An 18,725-nucleotide genomic window follows, 5' to 3' on the forward strand; every position below is an offset into this window, starting at 1 on the left:
CCCCTCCACCACCCCCCCTCCACCTCTGAGTCCCCTCCCCTCTCTCCCCACCAGCCATTTGCACCCAACTGCCAATCGGCTGCACTCTGAGCTTCCGATTGGCTGCAGGGGAACAGCAAGATGCGGAGCTTAGCTTTAATTGGCCGAGGGTGGGAGGCGGGTGGTGGAGCAGCAGAGGGAGAAGGAGGAGAAGGAGGAGGAGGAGGAGGAGGGAGATGCTCTTTAAGGATGTGAACGGTCACCTCTCTCCGTCTGCGAGCTGCAAACAGATGACTGTGGCTGCAGGAACTGAACACTGACAACAACGGGAAGAGGAAAAACGAGGGACGATTGGATTATCTTTGGATGATAACAATGGAATATTCAGGATTTTTGTCCTTTCTCTGACCTGGATTAACAGATTTTCCCAATTCAACTGGCTTCATTCATGTGCTTTGAATATTTTACCCACTAGAGATGGATTGAGGATTTGCTGTCGCAGCGTTCACAGGGTAGTGTAGCGTGTTCATTTTCTTAATATGTATGTGTGTGCTGATGAAAATTGGCTAATAATGGCACCCAGATGGACCAACTCAGCAGTATTCATATGTTGGCCACACAGTGTGTGTGTGCATGTGTGTGTGTGTGTGTGTATGTTGTGCTTTGATCCTTTTTGCTCGTGTGTTTAGGTGTCAGGATGCATGTCAATTTGTCCTGCAGGACCTTTGCAGGCATTGCTGCATTCACTTACACACACACACACACACACACACACACACACACACACACACACACACACACACACACACACACACATTAGCTTAATGAGGATCCTACATATGGCACTGCCTGTGGAATGAATGGCAAGGTTTTCACATGCACACACAACACACACACACACACTAATGCAGAGCCAAGGTTGCCATGGTAATCACAAGGGTCTCTCATAATCATCACTGATGACAAATGATGACTACAGACACACAGGCGGTCGGCACAATGTTTTAACCGTTCCTAGCATCAGTTTTTTATTGGTAAATATAATTTTTTCATGTCAAGAAGAGTTTTTTTTTAAATACATACACATATAAGTGGTAGCTCTTCTCCAGGAAAAGACACTTGCAACACTGCAAGACAAAATGATCTCTGGGAAATGCAGTGCTGAAAATTGAGACTTTTGAAAATAATTTCTGATGAGTAAAACTGATTGAAGATGAATTTATTCCTCAGTCTTCATCTTGCTCCATAAAAGGTCCAATAATGCCATGTTCACTAGTTTAACCTGTTGCGTACACCTTAACAAAATGTAGACCTTGATTTAAACCCGATTGGAAAACACACACACACACACACATACACACACACATAGAGAATAGTGGTTTCCCTGGTGATAACAGTGTGTGCCTCTCTCCTGCAGTGTTGCAGCATCAGGAGTGGGTTTCATCCTGGTCATCGACAGACGACTGGACCGATGGGCTGCCGTCAGGGCTACCCTGCTCCGCATCGCAGTAAGATCCAGTGTGTTTGTGTGTGTGTGTGTTTGTGTGTGTGTGTGTGTGTGTGTGTGTGTCTGTGTGGGAGAGAAACTGTCCGGGATCAGTTTGTTTGTATGCATCATTTGCTGATGCCTACAAATCAGCTGTTTTGGTGTGTGTGCATTACTCTACATGTGATAATGCTTGTTTAAAGTCGGACCTGTGGGTGTAGTTGCTGGCGTCAGCTGTGTGTGTGTATAATTTGGTTTGTCACCACTTAAGAGTAATGGATGTTTTGGTCTTCTGTGGTGGGTTGCTAGCTTGTACAAACCGTGTGTGTTGTAGTTTATTTCTGTAGTCCTCAGCTGTGTACAGATAGGACACGTACTGCCAATTTGGCAACTGTATTTTTTCTTTCTGGGTGTTGGAACAAGGCATGATGGGAGTTAAAAATAGCGCATTATGCTGGAGTGGGTGGTGGGAGTCTCACAACGTGTGAAAATAGTGTGTGTACTGTATGTGTGCGCGCAATGAGACACAGTCCTTTTGGAGCAGAAATAGAGTCCAAGCTGTGTGAGCCATTAGTCTCATTCTGTAATTGTGTTTTTTTTTTTTTATCAGTCTTGTATCATTAGCCTAGTAGCCTACTTCTTGGACTGTAAAACTTTCCCTCCTCTCTAAGATGATGAATCGAGGAGGGAGTACAAGAGAGACAGGAAGAGATGTTAAAAAAAAGGTTCAGAAATATTCCCTGCTTGATATTTATATTGACAGAACATGAAATAGTGAAGGTTAAGTGTTTGACAAAAGTTTTGATTATTATTTATCTCCCTAACATGACACTGTATCCTGTTTTTACTTTGCTTTTCCATTACTTCATTCATTAGATATTTGGCTTTCTCTCCTTTTTGCATCGTCTTCCCTTCTACTCCGTCTGTGAACCACCATTAACCAGCTCTGCCAACATGTGGACGAAGCCTCACCACAGCTGTTGTTAAGATGCTCATCGTGTACTACACCATTTAGCATCTTTAATGTATGCAGATATATGCTAATATATGGTAATTGGACACTGATTACAATGACGCCTAATGGTTTTTCTATGGTGTTTCATAAAAACTATCCCCACTGTGGCAATAATTTAACCTGCACGAACACAAACATCTGCACACTCAAGACACTGCCCCACCAGCCATAATGGACCATGCAGGGTCCCTTATCTTTTTCCAGTCCACCGGTCCAGTCCATGTCCTTGAAGGGGGACGTTGATGGACTGTGGGATTTACTGATAGCAGGGAGCCAAGGGAGTAGGGGGGCCTTTCTGCTTTAATTGCTGTCTGGTCTAATGCGAAAGTGTGAGCAAAAACAAGCTGAGATACACGGAAACAGGCAAACACAACAGTGTTCTGAGTGGAAACTGAGTGAGAAAATCACACCAGTCACTTTCTTTCTGAGAGGAAGATGAGAGGATTGACACCGCGCTCACATAGCTTAGCATAGCGAGGGGGAAACGGGGGGAAACGGCTAGCATGGCTTTGTCCAAAGGTAGCAAAATCCGCCCCCGACGTTCAACGTTTTCCCTCAATGAAGCGTTAAAGCGTTTTACTGACACTTACAGATGCCACACGTGCCCTCAGTTTAATTTCAGTATGCAGTTGTTCAAGTAGTTGATTGAAAATATGAAATGCTTCGCTGATTGTTTTTTTGTCTGTGCTCTCACTGACCACAATAAAACAGAGGAAAGATAAATAAAAAAAATAAAAAATAGTGATAAAGCTGAGATGAATTGAGTCTCACGTCCTATCATACCCAGCAGAAACCCCATGATTCAGAGAGGTAGTTAAAGTGGTAGTTTATCAGTGATCTCCCCTCCTCCCTTTACCTCTTCTGCTGACCACATCGCTCTCTTTCTCCCTCTCCTCCTCTTCTTCTTCCATCCTCTGTTCTGCTTTTGTGTCTGCGCTGTCTCCCTCTGCCCCCCCGCAGTCGTCCTCTGCTTCCCTTCCCAACACCGCACTCTGAAAAGTAACACTGGAAACCACATGGAAACACTTTTAATGTGCGTTTCTTTTTTTAACTATCAGCTCTTTTTGTTTAAATGTCTGTCTGTGTTTCCACTCTCATTAAATTCCAGTCTGTTGTTGGAAAATTACATCTCAGTGGAAACAAAGCAGATAATAGTTGTGGGGCTTAATGCTGTAAAAACCACTGACCTGCTGGCCAGTTAGAGGCATAAATATTGTAGACAGACAACAACAAAAAAAAAAAGATTACAAGGTGGAGTAATGTCTCTTGATCTAAATCAGCTGATTCAGGTGAGGAAAGCCTCTTAAATCCAGACTTCAAGCAAAGACAGCTCCTTATTTTAGTCTGCAACAAGCTCCTTATATTTACATGAAATTCAGAAAGACACACCGGGTGTTAGAGCTTTAAATCCTTTTCATGTTTCATGTATAGAGAGAATGCATAAAGGCAGCGTGTGTGGATTATAACTTAACCTGGAGGCATGAGGAGCAGGTGGTGAGAGGAGGAGTGTCTCCGCTCCTCCTCAGTCCCCTCACTTCAATTCCCCCCGTGGCACTGTCACTGTCCTTGCACACGCCCGCTTTGTCCACCAGCCAATGGCACGCGGTCTTACTGGAGAATGAAGGTCATCCGTTCTCCCGTGAGACGTTCGAGGCTGTCCAAGGTCGCCCGCTGCCATGTGCCGGTTCCTCGCCTGAAAGAAAGAAAGAAAGAAAAAAAAAAGGACACTATTGTCATGTAAAGCCTGTGTACAACAGATGCTTTCACACGGCCATGTTTGTTGCTCATGTACAGTGTTGTACTGTGGCTGTAAATAAAAAAAACAAGGATGAACTTTGACCTTTAGTTGATGGTCACCATGAAATAAGAAACAATTGCTTCTCACATACTAAAGACATTCCAGGAAGAGCCTTAAATACTAGTGATTTCATTGCACTGGTAAAATGAATGACATTAAGCCCTTTAATCAATAATAATATGTTTACAATGTTTTCACACTTGAATTGCTATTGAAGAATTAAAGCAACAGTTTCCTCCTGTTTGCTCCAAAATGTAGATCCATCACCCAAACAACCAGACTTTAATTAGAGTAAACCAGGCGAATCCACATCCATTGCAGTCAAATGATGACGGGACACCTTCATCTCTGTTGCAGCCCATCTTTGTGATTTAGGGTAATAAATATGCAGGCATTGAAGCATGCTACGGGAACATCGCTGCAGGGTGAAGACGCAGACGGCTCTATCACCTGGTGCAATCAAGAGGCTTGAATTTGTTGTTGTTTTTTGTTAACAGTGAGATACCAGCTAAGAAGCGGTTATAGCACACCAGCTTCTGTCAAGATGCAAAGCCAATCATCTTTGTCATAACTGGGACACTTTGCAAAAGCAGTGATACAGATAAAGAAGGCGGTTTTGGGGCTTGTGGAGGGAGGTGATTCAATATGGTGGCTATCCAGTTCCCAAGAGGACAATGCGGATGTCATTAGAGGACATGACTGGAGTGCTGGAATATAAATCAGCCTGAGCAACAGAAAATGATATTCTAATCCTTATCATTTATTAATGCATGTTTTTTTTTAATCTGTGAGAAGTGTGTATGAGTGTGCATCACTTTAATGTATAAGTGTGTTCCCTGGGATGTGTGTGTGCGTGCACTAGCATCTGTCATGGGGATGCACTGAGCAGCATGTGTATTGTCATGTTAATGCAGAGCTAGAAATTAAATCAAGACCTCTCAGGGTTTATTGAATTTAATAGGTTCGAATTACACATGTATAGTTTGTATGGTGGAGGAACCAGCGCAAATTGAAAAAAAATTTATAATCTATTTAATCTTGTAATTAACATGAACTTGCACTTGTTGGCTGAATTACAATGATTCTCATGTTTTATTGCATCTTTATTCTTCCCTACAGTTAAATATCTACAGATGTAATTTGTTATAATTAGAGCAGGAAGTATGATGGCGTAAGAGAGCGTGTAGCGTTATTTAAAATACACCGGCAACGGTTCGTTTGGGAGGGAACCATGCACAATGAACGTAGCAATTTCTCCAACCTGGCTGTTTTTCATCAACATCACAGCAGGCAGAGTGCGAACATGAGTGTGCGTGTGTGTGTGTGTGTGTGTGTGTGTGTGTGTGTGTGTGTGTGTGTGCATGCGCCAAAAATAAATGACTGGAAGAGCAAAGCGGAGCTGCAGTACTATCAACACTTTTTAGCATACTCCTCCAACACAGACAGACATCAGCTACTCTCTGCCGCTCTTATTCTCTCTCTCTTAATTTGTCGCACACGCACACATAGACACACACACACACACACACACACACACACACACGCACATCTCTCTGTGTACCATCACTCCCTTGCCTTCTCTCTCTCTCTCTCTCTCTCCGTCTCTCCCCATGTGTTATCCAAGGAGAATGGTTTCCATGGCAACTTCATGCAGGCATTTCATGACTATGATGTATGCGCATGTGTGTGTGTGAGTGCAGGTCTCCTTGTAGACTAAATTAGAGCCGTGTACATTATTTTATCATAGCACAGTGTGTGTGTGTGTGTGTGTGTTTTTTATGGGATGTTCTCTGTGATTGTGATGAATACCAGCTTTGGGATGACGGATGAAGTCAGTGGGTGACACCATTTTGTAGCGATTGTGGACACCAGTCTCTGTGTTGTTCCTTCACATATACAATGGAATCGGTGCATTAATGTATTAAAACATCCCTAAAAGTAATAAACCTTTTATACAGTGCATTCAGATAACGATTTAAGAGCTGATCAGGCTTCATTGTAATTGCATTACAATAAAATTGGTTGTTTGCTTGAGCAGCATTAGCTAGCATAGCTCAGTAGACACTGCTACGACTCAGATTTCATCAGAAGATCCAGGAAAAAAAAGCAACAACCACTAAGGAAAGAGGATAAAAAAAATCTCTCCATCCTGATTATCGTTCAGCTTCAAACGTCTTGAATGCTTTCACTCTTTTCTCTCATGTCTCCACTCAGACTTTATTTATGGCACCGCTGAAGATTTCATGAGCTTGTCACACATCTCGGAGCTCGCCTCCGGCCACTTGTGTGTGCGCATGTCACCCTACATCGATTTATGTTGCCTAACAGGGTGGAGCAATCCACCCAGGGCTTTAGAGGACAGCCGTGACCAATACATGCTTTCGGCTGAGTGGCCTCCTGGGCTGTTTGTCTGTGTAAAAGCAATTGCACGCTTTTAACCTGTTAGTGTGGAGGTGGAGAAACAAAAACTATGGCTACTCCAAAAGGACTAATAAAATCACCTCGCAGTCTCAGCTTCTTGAAGATGGAAGGCACAACCAGGGAACATCTGGGATGAAATGTAGGAGATTTAGTGGATGTGAAATCCTAGAAAAATCCTCTTCACGGTTGGGTTCAGGATTTGAGCAGAGGGACGGTGGTTACACCATCAGGACCAGCTTCACACTCAGGAGCTGCACGGCCCCTGTAAAGCAGCAAATAGTGACATTAGCATAATGAACATATGAATTTCCACAACCCAGTTTGTCACATTGAGATATTAATAATTATCTAACCCTGGTCTGAACATACGACCTGTCTTTGTCTGACCTCTGACCTCTCTGTTGGTCTGTAAACTGTAGTTTTCCATCAGGAGATGTAAAGAAAATGCCTTGATAAACAAAGATACTGAGCTGAACTTGAACCTGGGCGATTGTGACGACTCTATCAGACAGGAGCGTGTTGATGCAATAAGGGTGAAGAGTGGAAATATATTTTGACTCAGAATCCAAAGGAATACAGAGGTTATAGTCCTGCATGTGGCTTTGCTTCTGGTTGTGTTTGGTGTTTATATGAATCGGCACAGATCAGTGATCCTCTGTTATTTCCTGCACGTGATAACAGATTGCTCCTTTCCTCTCCCAGGGCTCATTTCCAGGGAACTTGCACTTGGTTCTGGTGTTGCGTCCCACTACTTTGTTCCAGCGGACTCTGTCAGACTTCCTGTTCAAGTACAACAGGGATGAGTTCAAAATGAAGGTGCCAGTACAACTTGTACGCTGCACGTGTTTGCATGTGTCTGTGCTTAGTCTCGCTCTACATAATGCATGTATTTCTGTGACTCACTTAATTAATTATTTACATCATTGTAATTCACTGTAGAGCTATGAATAGACCAGACTGACAACAAACGATAAACACATTTTTACCTCAGTACAAAAGTGATTGATTTTTATTCTTTTATTATTGAAACTCACTTTCCTCTCTGTATTTTATGTTACTTAATATAATGTGTTAATATAACTAATGTGTGTGGCTCTATCAGGTGGTGATGCTGAGTTCGGTGACTGAGCTCCATGCTTATATCGACCCAGGACAACTGACCACAGAGCTGGGAGGCACACAGGAATACTGCCATGACAGCTGGATCTCGCACCGCACTGTATGTCCACACAGACGCACACAGAAACACACCCCTTCCATATGCGCACGTATGCCATACCTAAGAGATAAATCCCTCCACAGGCAATCGAGGCCTTCGCCCTCATGGTGAAGACCACGGCTCAGACTCTGCAGGCGTTCGGCACTGAGCTCGCAGAGACGGAGTTACCCAATGACGCTGAGGCCACCACCAACCTGCTGCACACACACACACTGAAGAAGGATAAAATGAAGGTGAGAGATGCCGCGCATGTCGACCCAGACACATGTCCGTGTGTGTTAAACTTCATTCGCTCACAAAAATTATTTGTCCAACTTCCAGGAGGACCTGCAGGTGGCGCTGTCTCAAGGAGGACGCCTGTTGGACTGTATCAAAGAGCCTCTACAGACAGACCCCGAATACAACATGACCCACGATGAACTGGACAACTTAGCTACTGTACAGAGGTAGAGGACGGGATGCATGGATACACAAATCGATAAAGAAGTTGTTCCTGAACGCATGATTGAATCTCCTCTCCTCTGACTCCTCCTCCTCTCCTCCTCTCTTTTCTTCCCTTTCTTTGTCCCCCTCCCTCTCAGACTCCTGGGTCAGCTGGACGAAACGGAGACGGCGTTCGACGACTTCTGGGAGCGTCACTGCACTAAGCTGGAACAGTGTTTGCAGCTGCGCCATTTTGAACAGCACTTCCGTGAAGTGAGTCGAGCCGAATCATGGGAAATGTATTTTTTGGACAGCTGAGCAACACGAGGTTAACCTGGTGTGTGCGTTTTTTTATGTTTTTATTTTTTAGGTGCGCGCCCTGCTTGATGTGACGTCAGAGAGGCTGTTGGGTTTCTCCGAGGTCAGCATAAGCCCCGCCCATGCTGAGCACGTCCTCCGAGAGCTCAGCAGCCATGAGGACAGAGCCTGTGTAAGACACACACATACACACACACATACACACGCAGCCCTGATTCATCCTGCAGCTCACGTGGCACAGAAAACACACGCTCAACACTTTCACCTTTGCTGCATCCTTGAAGCCATATGGCTAATGACATAATCAATGTTATGTCCCGCTCCGTCCCCCACTCACTGACATATGAATGGACACTGATGTAAGAGAGTCAGACAGAAAGACTGACTGTAGATTGACTGATTTGCATAATGTAGGTGTCTCACTCCATTCTGCATTAACTAATGAACACTGCATATGGTAGAGGTAGAGGAAGAGAGGGATCGACAATTGATTGATTGATTGATTGATTGATTGATTGATTGATGATGCTTCCCCTGCCGTCTGCTGCCGAGCCAGTATTCTACAGACATCTCCAATGTGTTTCAACAGGACGTACTGGACCGTGCCTTGTCCCTGGCCTGTGAAGGCGACAGGCTGATAGAAAACTCGCACTATGCCGAGGACTCCATCAGGCCGAAGTGCAGCGAGCTGAGGGGAGTGTGCGAGGAGATCAGCTCCACACTGAGGAGCAAGAAGAACCTCCTGCTCAGGGCGATGGAGCTCCACCACGCTCTGGAGAAGGTAGGAATGATGAGCTTTTCCTTTCAGCACCATGCTCCCATGCATTTTCAGTTTCTGTTCATCACTTCTATAAAAACTCCCCCCCCAGGCATCGCGGTGGTGTGAGGACGGCATCTTCCTGTTGGCCAGCCAGCCTGTGGACCGCTGTCAGTCTCAGGATGGAGCTGAAGCGGCTCTGCAGGAACTGGAGCGGTACCTGGACACAGCACCGCTCCACACACTCACTGACCGCAGCGCCATCTGCTGCCAGTACGAGGCGGTGCTCACTACTCAGCTCAGGGTCAGTAGGAAGTGGCACTAACAGGCATTTGTATGTGATGTCTCTCACTTGAGTTTAAGTTGCTACAACGTGTGGTTTGGTCTCCATCAGGACCAGGTGGAGAGAGTTTTCCAGAAGCAAAGCTCAGTCCAGGAGATGTTCGAGAAGAGACGCGTCAGCTTGAAGAAACTTGCCGCCAAGCAGACCAGACCAGTCCAACCAGTAGCACCAAGACCCGAAGTGAAGTCTCCACAATCCTCTCCCAGTAAGCCCGGATGAAGTGATACATGTCAGATTACATGGTTAGTGATATAAGGGTATAAAAAAAAAAACTGTTTTCTCTTTGTCCTTCAGATCAACAGAGGAAAGAGAGGAGATACTCTGCAGATAACGCCATCTGCAAGAAGGTAAAATTCAAGAATTTATTCAGTCTCTTTTAGTTTTTCTGAATCAGTTGCTCATAACGTTTGATTATATCTTAAAAAGACATGTTTTATCAAAGTTATCTGGTTGTAATATGCAATGTGTGTGTCTCCAGGTGGAGTCTCCCATACACAACGGCAGCACCAGACACGCTTCTCTCTCAGAAGAAGAAGAAAACCTGGCAGTGCTTCGGCGGTAAGAGAGAAAACAGATTTTTGTTGCCTCACGGTTGAGATAGAGAGTTCAGGTCGCAGTACACTGTCATTCATGCTCATCGTGATAAACTGGGAGCTTAGTCTGGATTTGGTTTGTGTTCGCGTTCCAGTCACGTGATGAACGAACTGCTGGAGACGGAGAGAGCGTATGTGGAGGAGCTGCTGTGTGTGCTGGAGGTGAGTGTGCTCACCGACTTAAAAGACGGGCGCGTCGGTGCGTTTTTCCCTCGAAAAGACGCGTTAACTGAAAGTTGTATGTGATGTTGAACTCCAGGGCTATGCAGCAGAGATGGACAACCCCGCCATGGCCCACCTCATCCCCAGCACCCTGCTCAGCAAGAAAGACGTCCTGTTTGGAAACATGTCGGAAATCCACCAGTTTCATAAGAGGTTTGCTTCTTTCAATTGGGGTTATTTGTATTTTGTACTTTGATTTCACGGTCTGAGCATTTGCGGTTTGTCTCCAGGACATTTCTAAAGGAGCTGGAAGCGTACACTGACTGCCCAGAACTGGTGGGCCGCTGTTTTTTAGAACGGGTACGCACTTTACTTTCCACAATTATTATGCATAAAGAACCAATTAAATCAGTGACAGACATTATTCTATTTTGATAATCCTGAAACCAAGCAGTAATTGCTTCACAAACCTGTTGTGTAGATGAAGGACCTGCAGATCTACGAGGCTTACTGCCAGAATAAACCTCGCTCTGAGAGCTTGTGGAGACAGTGCTCCGACTGTGCCTTCTTCCAGGTCGGCCTCTCACCTTCCACCTTATTTGTGGCTCTCTAGAACAATCATCTCAAGGTGTGTTCACTGGTTTGTGTTTTGCGCCTCAGGAGTGCCAGAAGAAGCTGGAACATAAACTTGGTTTGGACTCCTACCTCCTTAAACCTGTCCAGAGAATCACCAAGTACCAGCTACTGCTTAAGGTGCGCTCTGTTCACGCAACTACTAGTATGTGAGTTTTACGTAAGACTGAGAAGACTCACGATATCTTCCACTTTGTGTTTGCAGGAGTTGTTGAAGTACAGTAAAGGCTGTGACGGCTGCGATGACCTACAGGAAGCTCTCTCCTCTATTCTGGGGATCCTTAAAGCCGTTAATGACTCCATGCACCTCATCGCCATCACAGGATACGAGGTCAGAGAAATTAGAAACAAACCACACCCGTTTGGATCAATTGCTTCCCAAACCGTTAACCCCCGTCTGCCTTCTTCCTTAATTCAGGGTAACCTGTCAGAGCTGGGCCGCCTGCTGATGCAAGGCTCCTTCAGCGTGTGGACGGAGCATAAAAAAGGTCACGCCAAGGTCAAGGACCTGGCCCGGTTCAAGCCCATGCAGAGGCACCTGTTCCTGCACGAGAAGGCCCTGCTCTTCTGTAAGAGGAGGGAGGAGAACGGCGAGGGCTACGAGAAAGCGCCGTCGTACAGCTTCAAACACTCGCTCAGTGTAAGCTCGCGTCGTTCACATGTGAAGGGTTTAACGTTGCTGCAGCTGCGGGGAAAAGTAACATCCTCTCCTTTCGCTTCCTTCTCTCAGATGAGCGCGGTGGGAATAACAGAGAATGCTAAAGGAGACAACAAGAAGTTTGAGATTTGGTGCAACTCCAGAGAAGAAGTGTTTATAGTCCAGGTGAGGTCACTGACCCTGAGTAATATGGATTTCCAACAGTAAAATGATCATTAAAGAAAAACCCCGTCTCTGTTTGTTCTTAATTATTGTCATTATTTGTCTTAATCAGGCTCCAACACCAGAGATTAAAACAGCGTGGGTGAATGAGATCCGTAAAGTCCTGACACAACAGCTCAAAGCCTGCAGAGGTACACACACAAACACACACACACACACACACACACACACACACACACACACACACACGCCTGTCTTCTTCTTCTGTCTTTTACTGCAGTAAACTGTTGCCTGTTTCAGATGCCAGTCAGCAGAAGAACTTGGACTCTGTTTCCCTGAGTCCCACCAGCAACAACAGCTCCATCTCACTCAGGTTGGTGTCACCGCAGCGTCTACGCGTAAGCCACAAAAACACGCCTGCGCCTTTTTATCTATTGTGATGTGATTTTTTCTTCTCCTCGTCTTTTCCAGTCCCTTCCGTAGCAGCGGTCAGAAGAGCCAGAAGAAGCAGGATGAGAGGAAGGCTGAGCCAGGCCCGACCCCCGACGCCAACTCCTCTTCCTCGCCGAAACACAAAGGTGAGCGTTTGAATTGACGCTGCATCCTCACACTGCACCTATGCTCCTCCTGAAAGCTTCACTGTAAACTCTCTCTAATCTGACTCCTCTCTTCTTCATCACCTTCATCTTCCCGACTCTCTACCTCTTTTTTTTTTTTTCCTATTCTGGGCTGCATCTATCCTTTCTCCTCCTCCCGTGCTCCTCCATTTCAAACCATTGCTTCCAGATGAACCGGTGACCAGTCCGACCACTGACAGATCCTCAGTGGCTAAAAAGCGTTTTACTTTGCAGGGCTTCAGCAATCTCAAGAGTCCAAAAGGTAACATGAGCGACACTGGAGGTCTTTGAAACAGTTGACTTGATTATATATATATATATATATTATATTGTTAAAGTGAGACAGTGCAACTTTTAAAGAGATATAAAAAACATATTCTTCTTTTTATGAATGAAAAGTTAACTGGGGCTTGACCATAGCACAGAACCATTAACAACAATTTGGTACTAATATTCAAAAATTGTGAATTTGATCATTTTGGTTAGAAATGACTTAAGAGTGCTGTATTTAAATAAATACTTAAAAGCACCATATTTATGTATATCTGCATCAAATTCAAATATATTCTTTAATCAATTTGGATCAAGTGTTTTCTTGACAACCAGTACAGTTACTAGCAGGTTCCTACTGAGCCTGGAAATCAGATCAGCTTTTACTGTGAAGTTCTTATGTTGGAGAAACGCTGCCTCCTGGTGGCAAAAGTCTGGCACTCCAGTTCAGTTATATTTATAGGATATAGTTCAGTTATATATATTTTTTTTTTTTTAAATGATGGTCGCTGACTGGAGGTCAACATTACCTTACATTATGAATCTACCTGCACCACTGGCTTAGATGTTTAATTATACTGTGAAACTCTTGCTTCCCTGAGCCCGTTCTCTTCCTCACTTTTCTCTTCCTCTTCTTCACTTTCTTTTTTCCCCTCCCTCGCCCGTGTGGCCAGGCTCGGCCCTGAGCCCCGAACACGGCTCCAAACGCCACACGGTCAAGAGTGACCCCACGCCGTTTGGGTTCAAAGGTATATCTGTGTTCCAGTATAGGGGACGTCTAATTCTAGAGGGGCCATTACTCATCTCCCCATCCCTCATCACTAGCCCTGTGCTCCGGTCTTGTTTGTTTTTTTATTGTGTAGATTTCACCTGTGTCCCACCTAGGAGGGTGAAACTGGATGTGTGATCGTATCCTGTCATCTTAAATTCACCCTGGCAGTGTTGTACATGTGTGGAGAGAGGAATGCTCAGACAGACCACCTGCATCCAATTTACACACATTTATACCAATGAAAAAATCTCCAACATTTTCTACCTCCATCCACAGGTCATCCTCATCCTCATCATCTCTGCACTAGTCTTGTATTTTTAATTTGTGGCGATTCTGTGTTCATTTTCATTGGGGAATACTTAATGAATGTCTGTGTAAGAATGACTGATGTACTAACCCACCATCTCTGTGCTGTACTAACCTTCTCCCCCTGTCGCAGTGAAGAATCCTAACAGATCTAGAGTCTGATATCACCTGTAGCTTTTCTCCCCCCTCGACAAAATGAGCTTTTCTCCCGACCACTGGCTGGCTGTCTCGTTAATTTGCCGGCTGTTTCTTCCCCCTTCCCCGTCTAGAGCCTGCTCCCCATGTCAGTCTGAGCAGAGTCAAATGGATGAGCGCCTCTAGTCTGTTACAGAGCAAGCGGCGAGGTACAGAGCCGCTCTGAGCATCAGCCACTGTGGGTGCTTGCTGTGGTTTGTGGTGGTCACGATTGATTTTATTTCACGAGAGGTAAAGTGTAGAAAAATATCCACTTTCTAAGTCATTTAGCCTCGAGTTGAGGCTTATAGTCTTCCCTCCTCCTGGAGTGAGAAATTTAATTTCAAACTGACGATAGACTGAAATGCTTTTCTACTGTTTTCACTTGGAAATGTAAGATTTTAAGTCTCAGCTCGAGGCTAAATGAGTGTTTTTGCAAGATGCTTACTCTACCTCAAATCAATCACTCTCTCTTCTTCTTCTCCTATTGGGTTTTCATTGCTGTGTGGCATGAAAAATAATGAGCTTTAGGAAACATACACAGTGCACCCTTTAAATAACTTCAGTCGGAGCACCTTTGAAATGAATCAAATCCGTTTCCTCTGATCAGGAATCGGTGATTTTTGTTTTGTTGGTCTGGTTGATGTTTTACTTGGGTCTGTCTATCTCCGTTGATCCTCGCCGGGATTGAGTTTGGGCTGGCGTGTGTGTGTTTTGGAGTGTGTGTGCAAATGGATTGGATATGTCACACTATGATAGAATAGCTTTTGGTAATTTACCACTGTCACTACCACCCACCTGCAGGCTGGAGCAAGGCGTCTCTCTCCGCGGACGCCTCAGAGGAGAATGACGGCTACTCCAGCGGCGAGGACCCCATGAACTCTGACCCTGAGGATGACGTAGGAAAGAAGCTGGTGAGCTTGAACCTGGAGAATTTTTTCCATATATTGATATATTGAAGTTTCCTGTATTGATCATCACTGACCTTTTACCTCCTTTAGGCTCCAGGAAAGTATACCGTGGTAGCAGACTGCGAGAAGGCGGGACCTCAGGAACTGTCCGTCAAGAGTGGAGACGTGGTCCAGCTAATCAGAGAAGGAGAGGATGGACAGTGGTAAATATCTACTTTTCTAATGAGAGTAAATCACAGTGAATAAAACAGGAAAGGGGGGCACGGTTTGATTCCTGCTTTCAAACGGGCTCATTAGATCTTTCTGAAATCATACATGTGGGAAATAATTAAGTAAAGTCACTGCTTGTGTAATTCTCTGCAGGTTTGTGAGGAACCTCCGCAGCTGTAAGGAGGGTTGGGTGGCAGCGGCGAACCTCCTCAGCCTCATCTCAGAGTCTAAATCATCCCAGTCACTCAGCAGCTCAGGTAGATGTGATAGAAATGTTTGCACGAAGCGTTTTTTGTCCAGATTAAAAGAAGATATAAAGGCCGCTGCCGTCCACCTGGGGTGAATAATTCATGTTGTTTGTGCGTTGTGTCCTTCAGATGGCAGCGTCTCTGGGAACCTCAGCACTTCTTCAAGCTGCAGTGAGACCTACACCAGCTTTTCTGACATCAAACCCTGACCCCCCCTCCTCGCCCCATCCCTCCACCTACCATTCCCAGGTGGAGTTACAAAAAACCCGAAGCCGACTCTTGACAGGAGAACAGAATCTCAGTGTCCTTTTTTATATCACACAGACGCACCTCACAGTTTGTCGGATCCGACCAAAAACCAGTATTTACAGTCACCTGTTCCTATCTGCAAATGAAATACAGCCTATTTCCACTCGGTAGTGTTATTCCCTCATTTGAATTCTTTTCTTTTTACCTTCAAAAACATCCATATCTTGCTAGAATCCTTCATTCCAGTGGCAGAAAACTCAGATAAAATGAAAAGATCAGGGAAAAATGGTTCCTCAACAGACATGTTAAAGGCATGTGATCAATCAACTCCTGTCAGGCCTTGTGATTATGTAGCATCGAGGTAGACGCATCTAATTATCTGCACTAAATACGAGGTGTCGGCAGCTTTCCAAAGCTGCTGGTGTCAAACTCGTGTAACTCCTTCAAGTCGACGACATCACCGCTTCGCTATAGATTCTTTGTGTGAAACATCCGCAGGTACCATCAGCCCTGGCATTTCACATAACACGTCGACTTTAGTGTCAGACATTTAATTGTACACTGTGAAAACTGGCAGCTGGCTGCAACAGGAGAAAAAGAAAAAGAAGAAGAAGAAGAAAAAAAGCTTTCAGTGCATCTTGGAGCATCACTGAGCAGGTTCAGGGCAAGTCACTGGAAGTCTTGTAAACTTTCTCTTACTTTGTAGGTGAGATGCATTCAGGGTGTTAAATCCCTGTAGTATCAAAGCAGAATGCTGTATTCATCCCACATTTCCTAATTAAGAGCTTCCCTTCACCCTTGCTTTATGGTATTAACTACAATTTAAGCGACACAGTCAAACTCATCGCTAGGTGAATGTCACCAACAGCCCTACCTGGTGGTCACTAGTCTTGCACTTCAACAAAGCGAGCGGCAGCTTGAAGCAACTTTTTTCTTTCTTTTTTTTTTTTTTTTTTTTTTGATAAGAGGGATTGTCTAACTCGCCTCTGAACTGCTCTGGATTTACCTCTCAGGAAGCCCAAGAAGTTGCGTGGGCAGGCAGGTGCGACTGCATACCTGCTTGTGTCGACTAAATGTCTGTGTGAATGTGTGTGTGTGTGTGTGTGTGTGCGCATTGTTGCTTGTTGTTGGGCGCAAATCCAACATGCTTATGTCGCAAACCCTCAGAAAGGCTGTTAAACCACAAATACCAGTTGAAACAGATTTATACACAAGGAATTACAGCATTGTTTACACTGTAATGTGGTGATAATAGTGGGATCAGTGTTATGCATTCACCTGCTGGGGTTTTTTTTAATTTATTTTTTTAATAGTGGTCCAACACTCCCACAAACGCAGATGCACACAGATCTGAGTGATCTGTGCACATACAGTATCGGTGTATTGTGTTTTTGTGTCAGGGCCACTCTGCTCACCTGTCTGCGGGCTGCAGCAAAACCAGGCTTTGTTCCTCTTCCTCTGCTCCCGGCCCCGCTGAGGCATGTGACAGTAGCCGCTTCTCTGCTAGCAGAGGCTAACCAGGGCCCAGACCTGCTCAACATGTTTGCACCGACAGCAATATCTGTTTACCTCACACCGCAATGTAGCTGAGGAACGGTAGTAGTGGAGTCACAAGGTGCAGGAAAAAAAAAAAAAAAAAAAAGTCTGACTATCGGTGTGAATTGCAGAGCAGGGGTGGTGACTTAGCTGAGCCCTGATTGGCTCTGATTGGTCTGGTTTCACAATGGAAAGGAGGATGTTGATACAGGTTGATAGCACAACCAGCTGCTGTGACACACCTCTTCACACACACACACACACACACACACACGCACACGCACACGCACACACACACACACACACATAAGGAACACTGAATGACTTTTCCTTCCCTTTGTTTTTTTTTTTTTTAAAGGTGAACATGGTTTTTATATCCCAAGATTTCTACTGTAAGGTGCACTGTAAAAACAATCTCTTCCTTTTTGCCGTCCTTGATATTGAATGTCTGACAGACAGATACAGAGTGCAGCACGCTGTTGCACTAAGACCAGCCGCACCCATCTATTACTAAGAATGAGTTGTATTTGTCCACTGGGTTAACAGAGCCATGATTAACACCACTGTGGTTTTGAAACTCTGTCCCAGCTATGATTAGTGGTCTTAATTATTTTTCTCAAGCTCTTTTTGTTGAGAACCACTTTAAAGATTTTTTTTTTTTTTACTTAAATCACAAACTGCATGTCCTCCCTGTGAAAGGAAAGGTTCTTCTCCAGAAAAAGAAAAGTTTACAGATCTTTCGGTGTCAAACTGTGAGCTAAACCAGAGAGTAAACTGTGGCTGGCATTATGTGTTGATCCATGTGAGTTCTGTAAAACTGACAAATGTATGTTACACTTGTACAGATGTGTCCTCTCTATACCTCGCATCGTTTTCCTCGAGAGCATGTGTATTGTGAAGAGGATCCTGTTTTTTTTTTGTGAGTCTCTCTGTCTATGATCACTCTTTGTGGCATGTTGTTCATAAAACCTCTCATATCAAAGCCCTGAGCAAGGCAAGTATTTTTTACCTGGCACTGTTGTATATTGTGAGAGTTTATTTTCTGCCCTCTAATGAAAGCTGACACGGGCACTAAACTTGTCAGTGTTCGATCATGATCACACAATAAAGCTTATTGAATTATTTGTACTTTTTACTTGGAGGGTGGAGAGATGAGAAGGGTTATATTTTTTAGTTTCTTTTTATGCAGCACATTGCAGCGACCACTGTCTTTATTTTCCTATTGTATATCTACTGAGTATGGTGTTGATATAAAGATATTATAATGAGACATATCTGTGTATATTTGTAAATATGTAATTCTGAATTGTATGTAAAATGAAAAGCAGCTTTAATAAAGTCTGACATGGTTTCCTCTATAAGATGTTGCCTTTTTTTTTTTTTTAATGGGAATTGAAGCTATTTTATTTCATTTTAATTTTTAATGTTACCATTTTAGCTGGCAACACTGTCAATTAGACCAGTG

General features: G+C 44.3%; 1 protein-coding gene across 6 annotated transcripts in view; it reads left to right on the plus strand.

Annotated features, from left to right (window-relative positions):
* mcf2la (mcf.2 cell line derived transforming sequence-like a) overlaps positions 1-18,621 on the plus strand; it is a 45,486-nt gene extending 26,865 nt beyond the window's left edge. For 4 of the 6 annotated variants that reach the window (XM_087177688.1, XM_087177687.1, XM_087177686.1 and 1 more), the window contains 29 exons: positions 1,397-1,487; positions 7,402-7,515; positions 7,802-7,918; positions 8,002-8,151; positions 8,240-8,364; positions 8,500-8,614; positions 8,712-8,831; positions 9,249-9,440; positions 9,529-9,720; positions 9,811-9,964; positions 10,054-10,106; positions 10,238-10,317; positions 10,448-10,514; positions 10,612-10,727; positions 10,805-10,874; positions 10,996-11,088; positions 11,175-11,267; positions 11,353-11,478; positions 11,566-11,787; positions 11,878-11,970; positions 12,080-12,158; positions 12,268-12,340; positions 12,439-12,545; positions 12,754-12,846; positions 13,529-13,603; positions 14,911-15,020; positions 15,108-15,220; positions 15,381-15,484; positions 15,605-18,621. In XM_087177688.1, the coding sequence (XP_087033814.1) occupies positions 1,397-1,487; positions 7,402-7,515; positions 7,802-7,918; positions 8,002-8,151; positions 8,240-8,364; positions 8,500-8,614; positions 8,712-8,831; positions 9,249-9,440; positions 9,529-9,720; positions 9,811-9,964; positions 10,054-10,106; positions 10,238-10,317; positions 10,448-10,514; positions 10,612-10,727; positions 10,805-10,874; positions 10,996-11,088; positions 11,175-11,267; positions 11,353-11,478; positions 11,566-11,787; positions 11,878-11,970; positions 12,080-12,158; positions 12,268-12,340; positions 12,439-12,545; positions 12,754-12,846; positions 13,529-13,603; positions 14,911-15,020; positions 15,108-15,220; positions 15,381-15,484; positions 15,605-15,684 (3,217 nt within the window). In that variant the 3' untranslated portion in view covers positions 15,685-18,621. The other 2 variants (XM_087177689.1, XM_087177690.1) reach the window with 2 other exon arrangements.
* Positions 18,622-18,725: the final 104 nt, after the last annotated feature.

The sequence above is a fragment of the Seriola lalandi genome, unplaced genomic scaffold (genome assembly GCF_002814215.2).
Source record: "Seriola lalandi dorsalis isolate HSWRI2012SDOR001 ecotype SW California unplaced genomic scaffold, Sedor1 jcf7180002054630, whole genome shotgun sequence".
Taxonomy (NCBI): domain Eukaryota; kingdom Metazoa; phylum Chordata; class Actinopteri; order Carangiformes; family Carangidae; genus Seriola; species Seriola lalandi.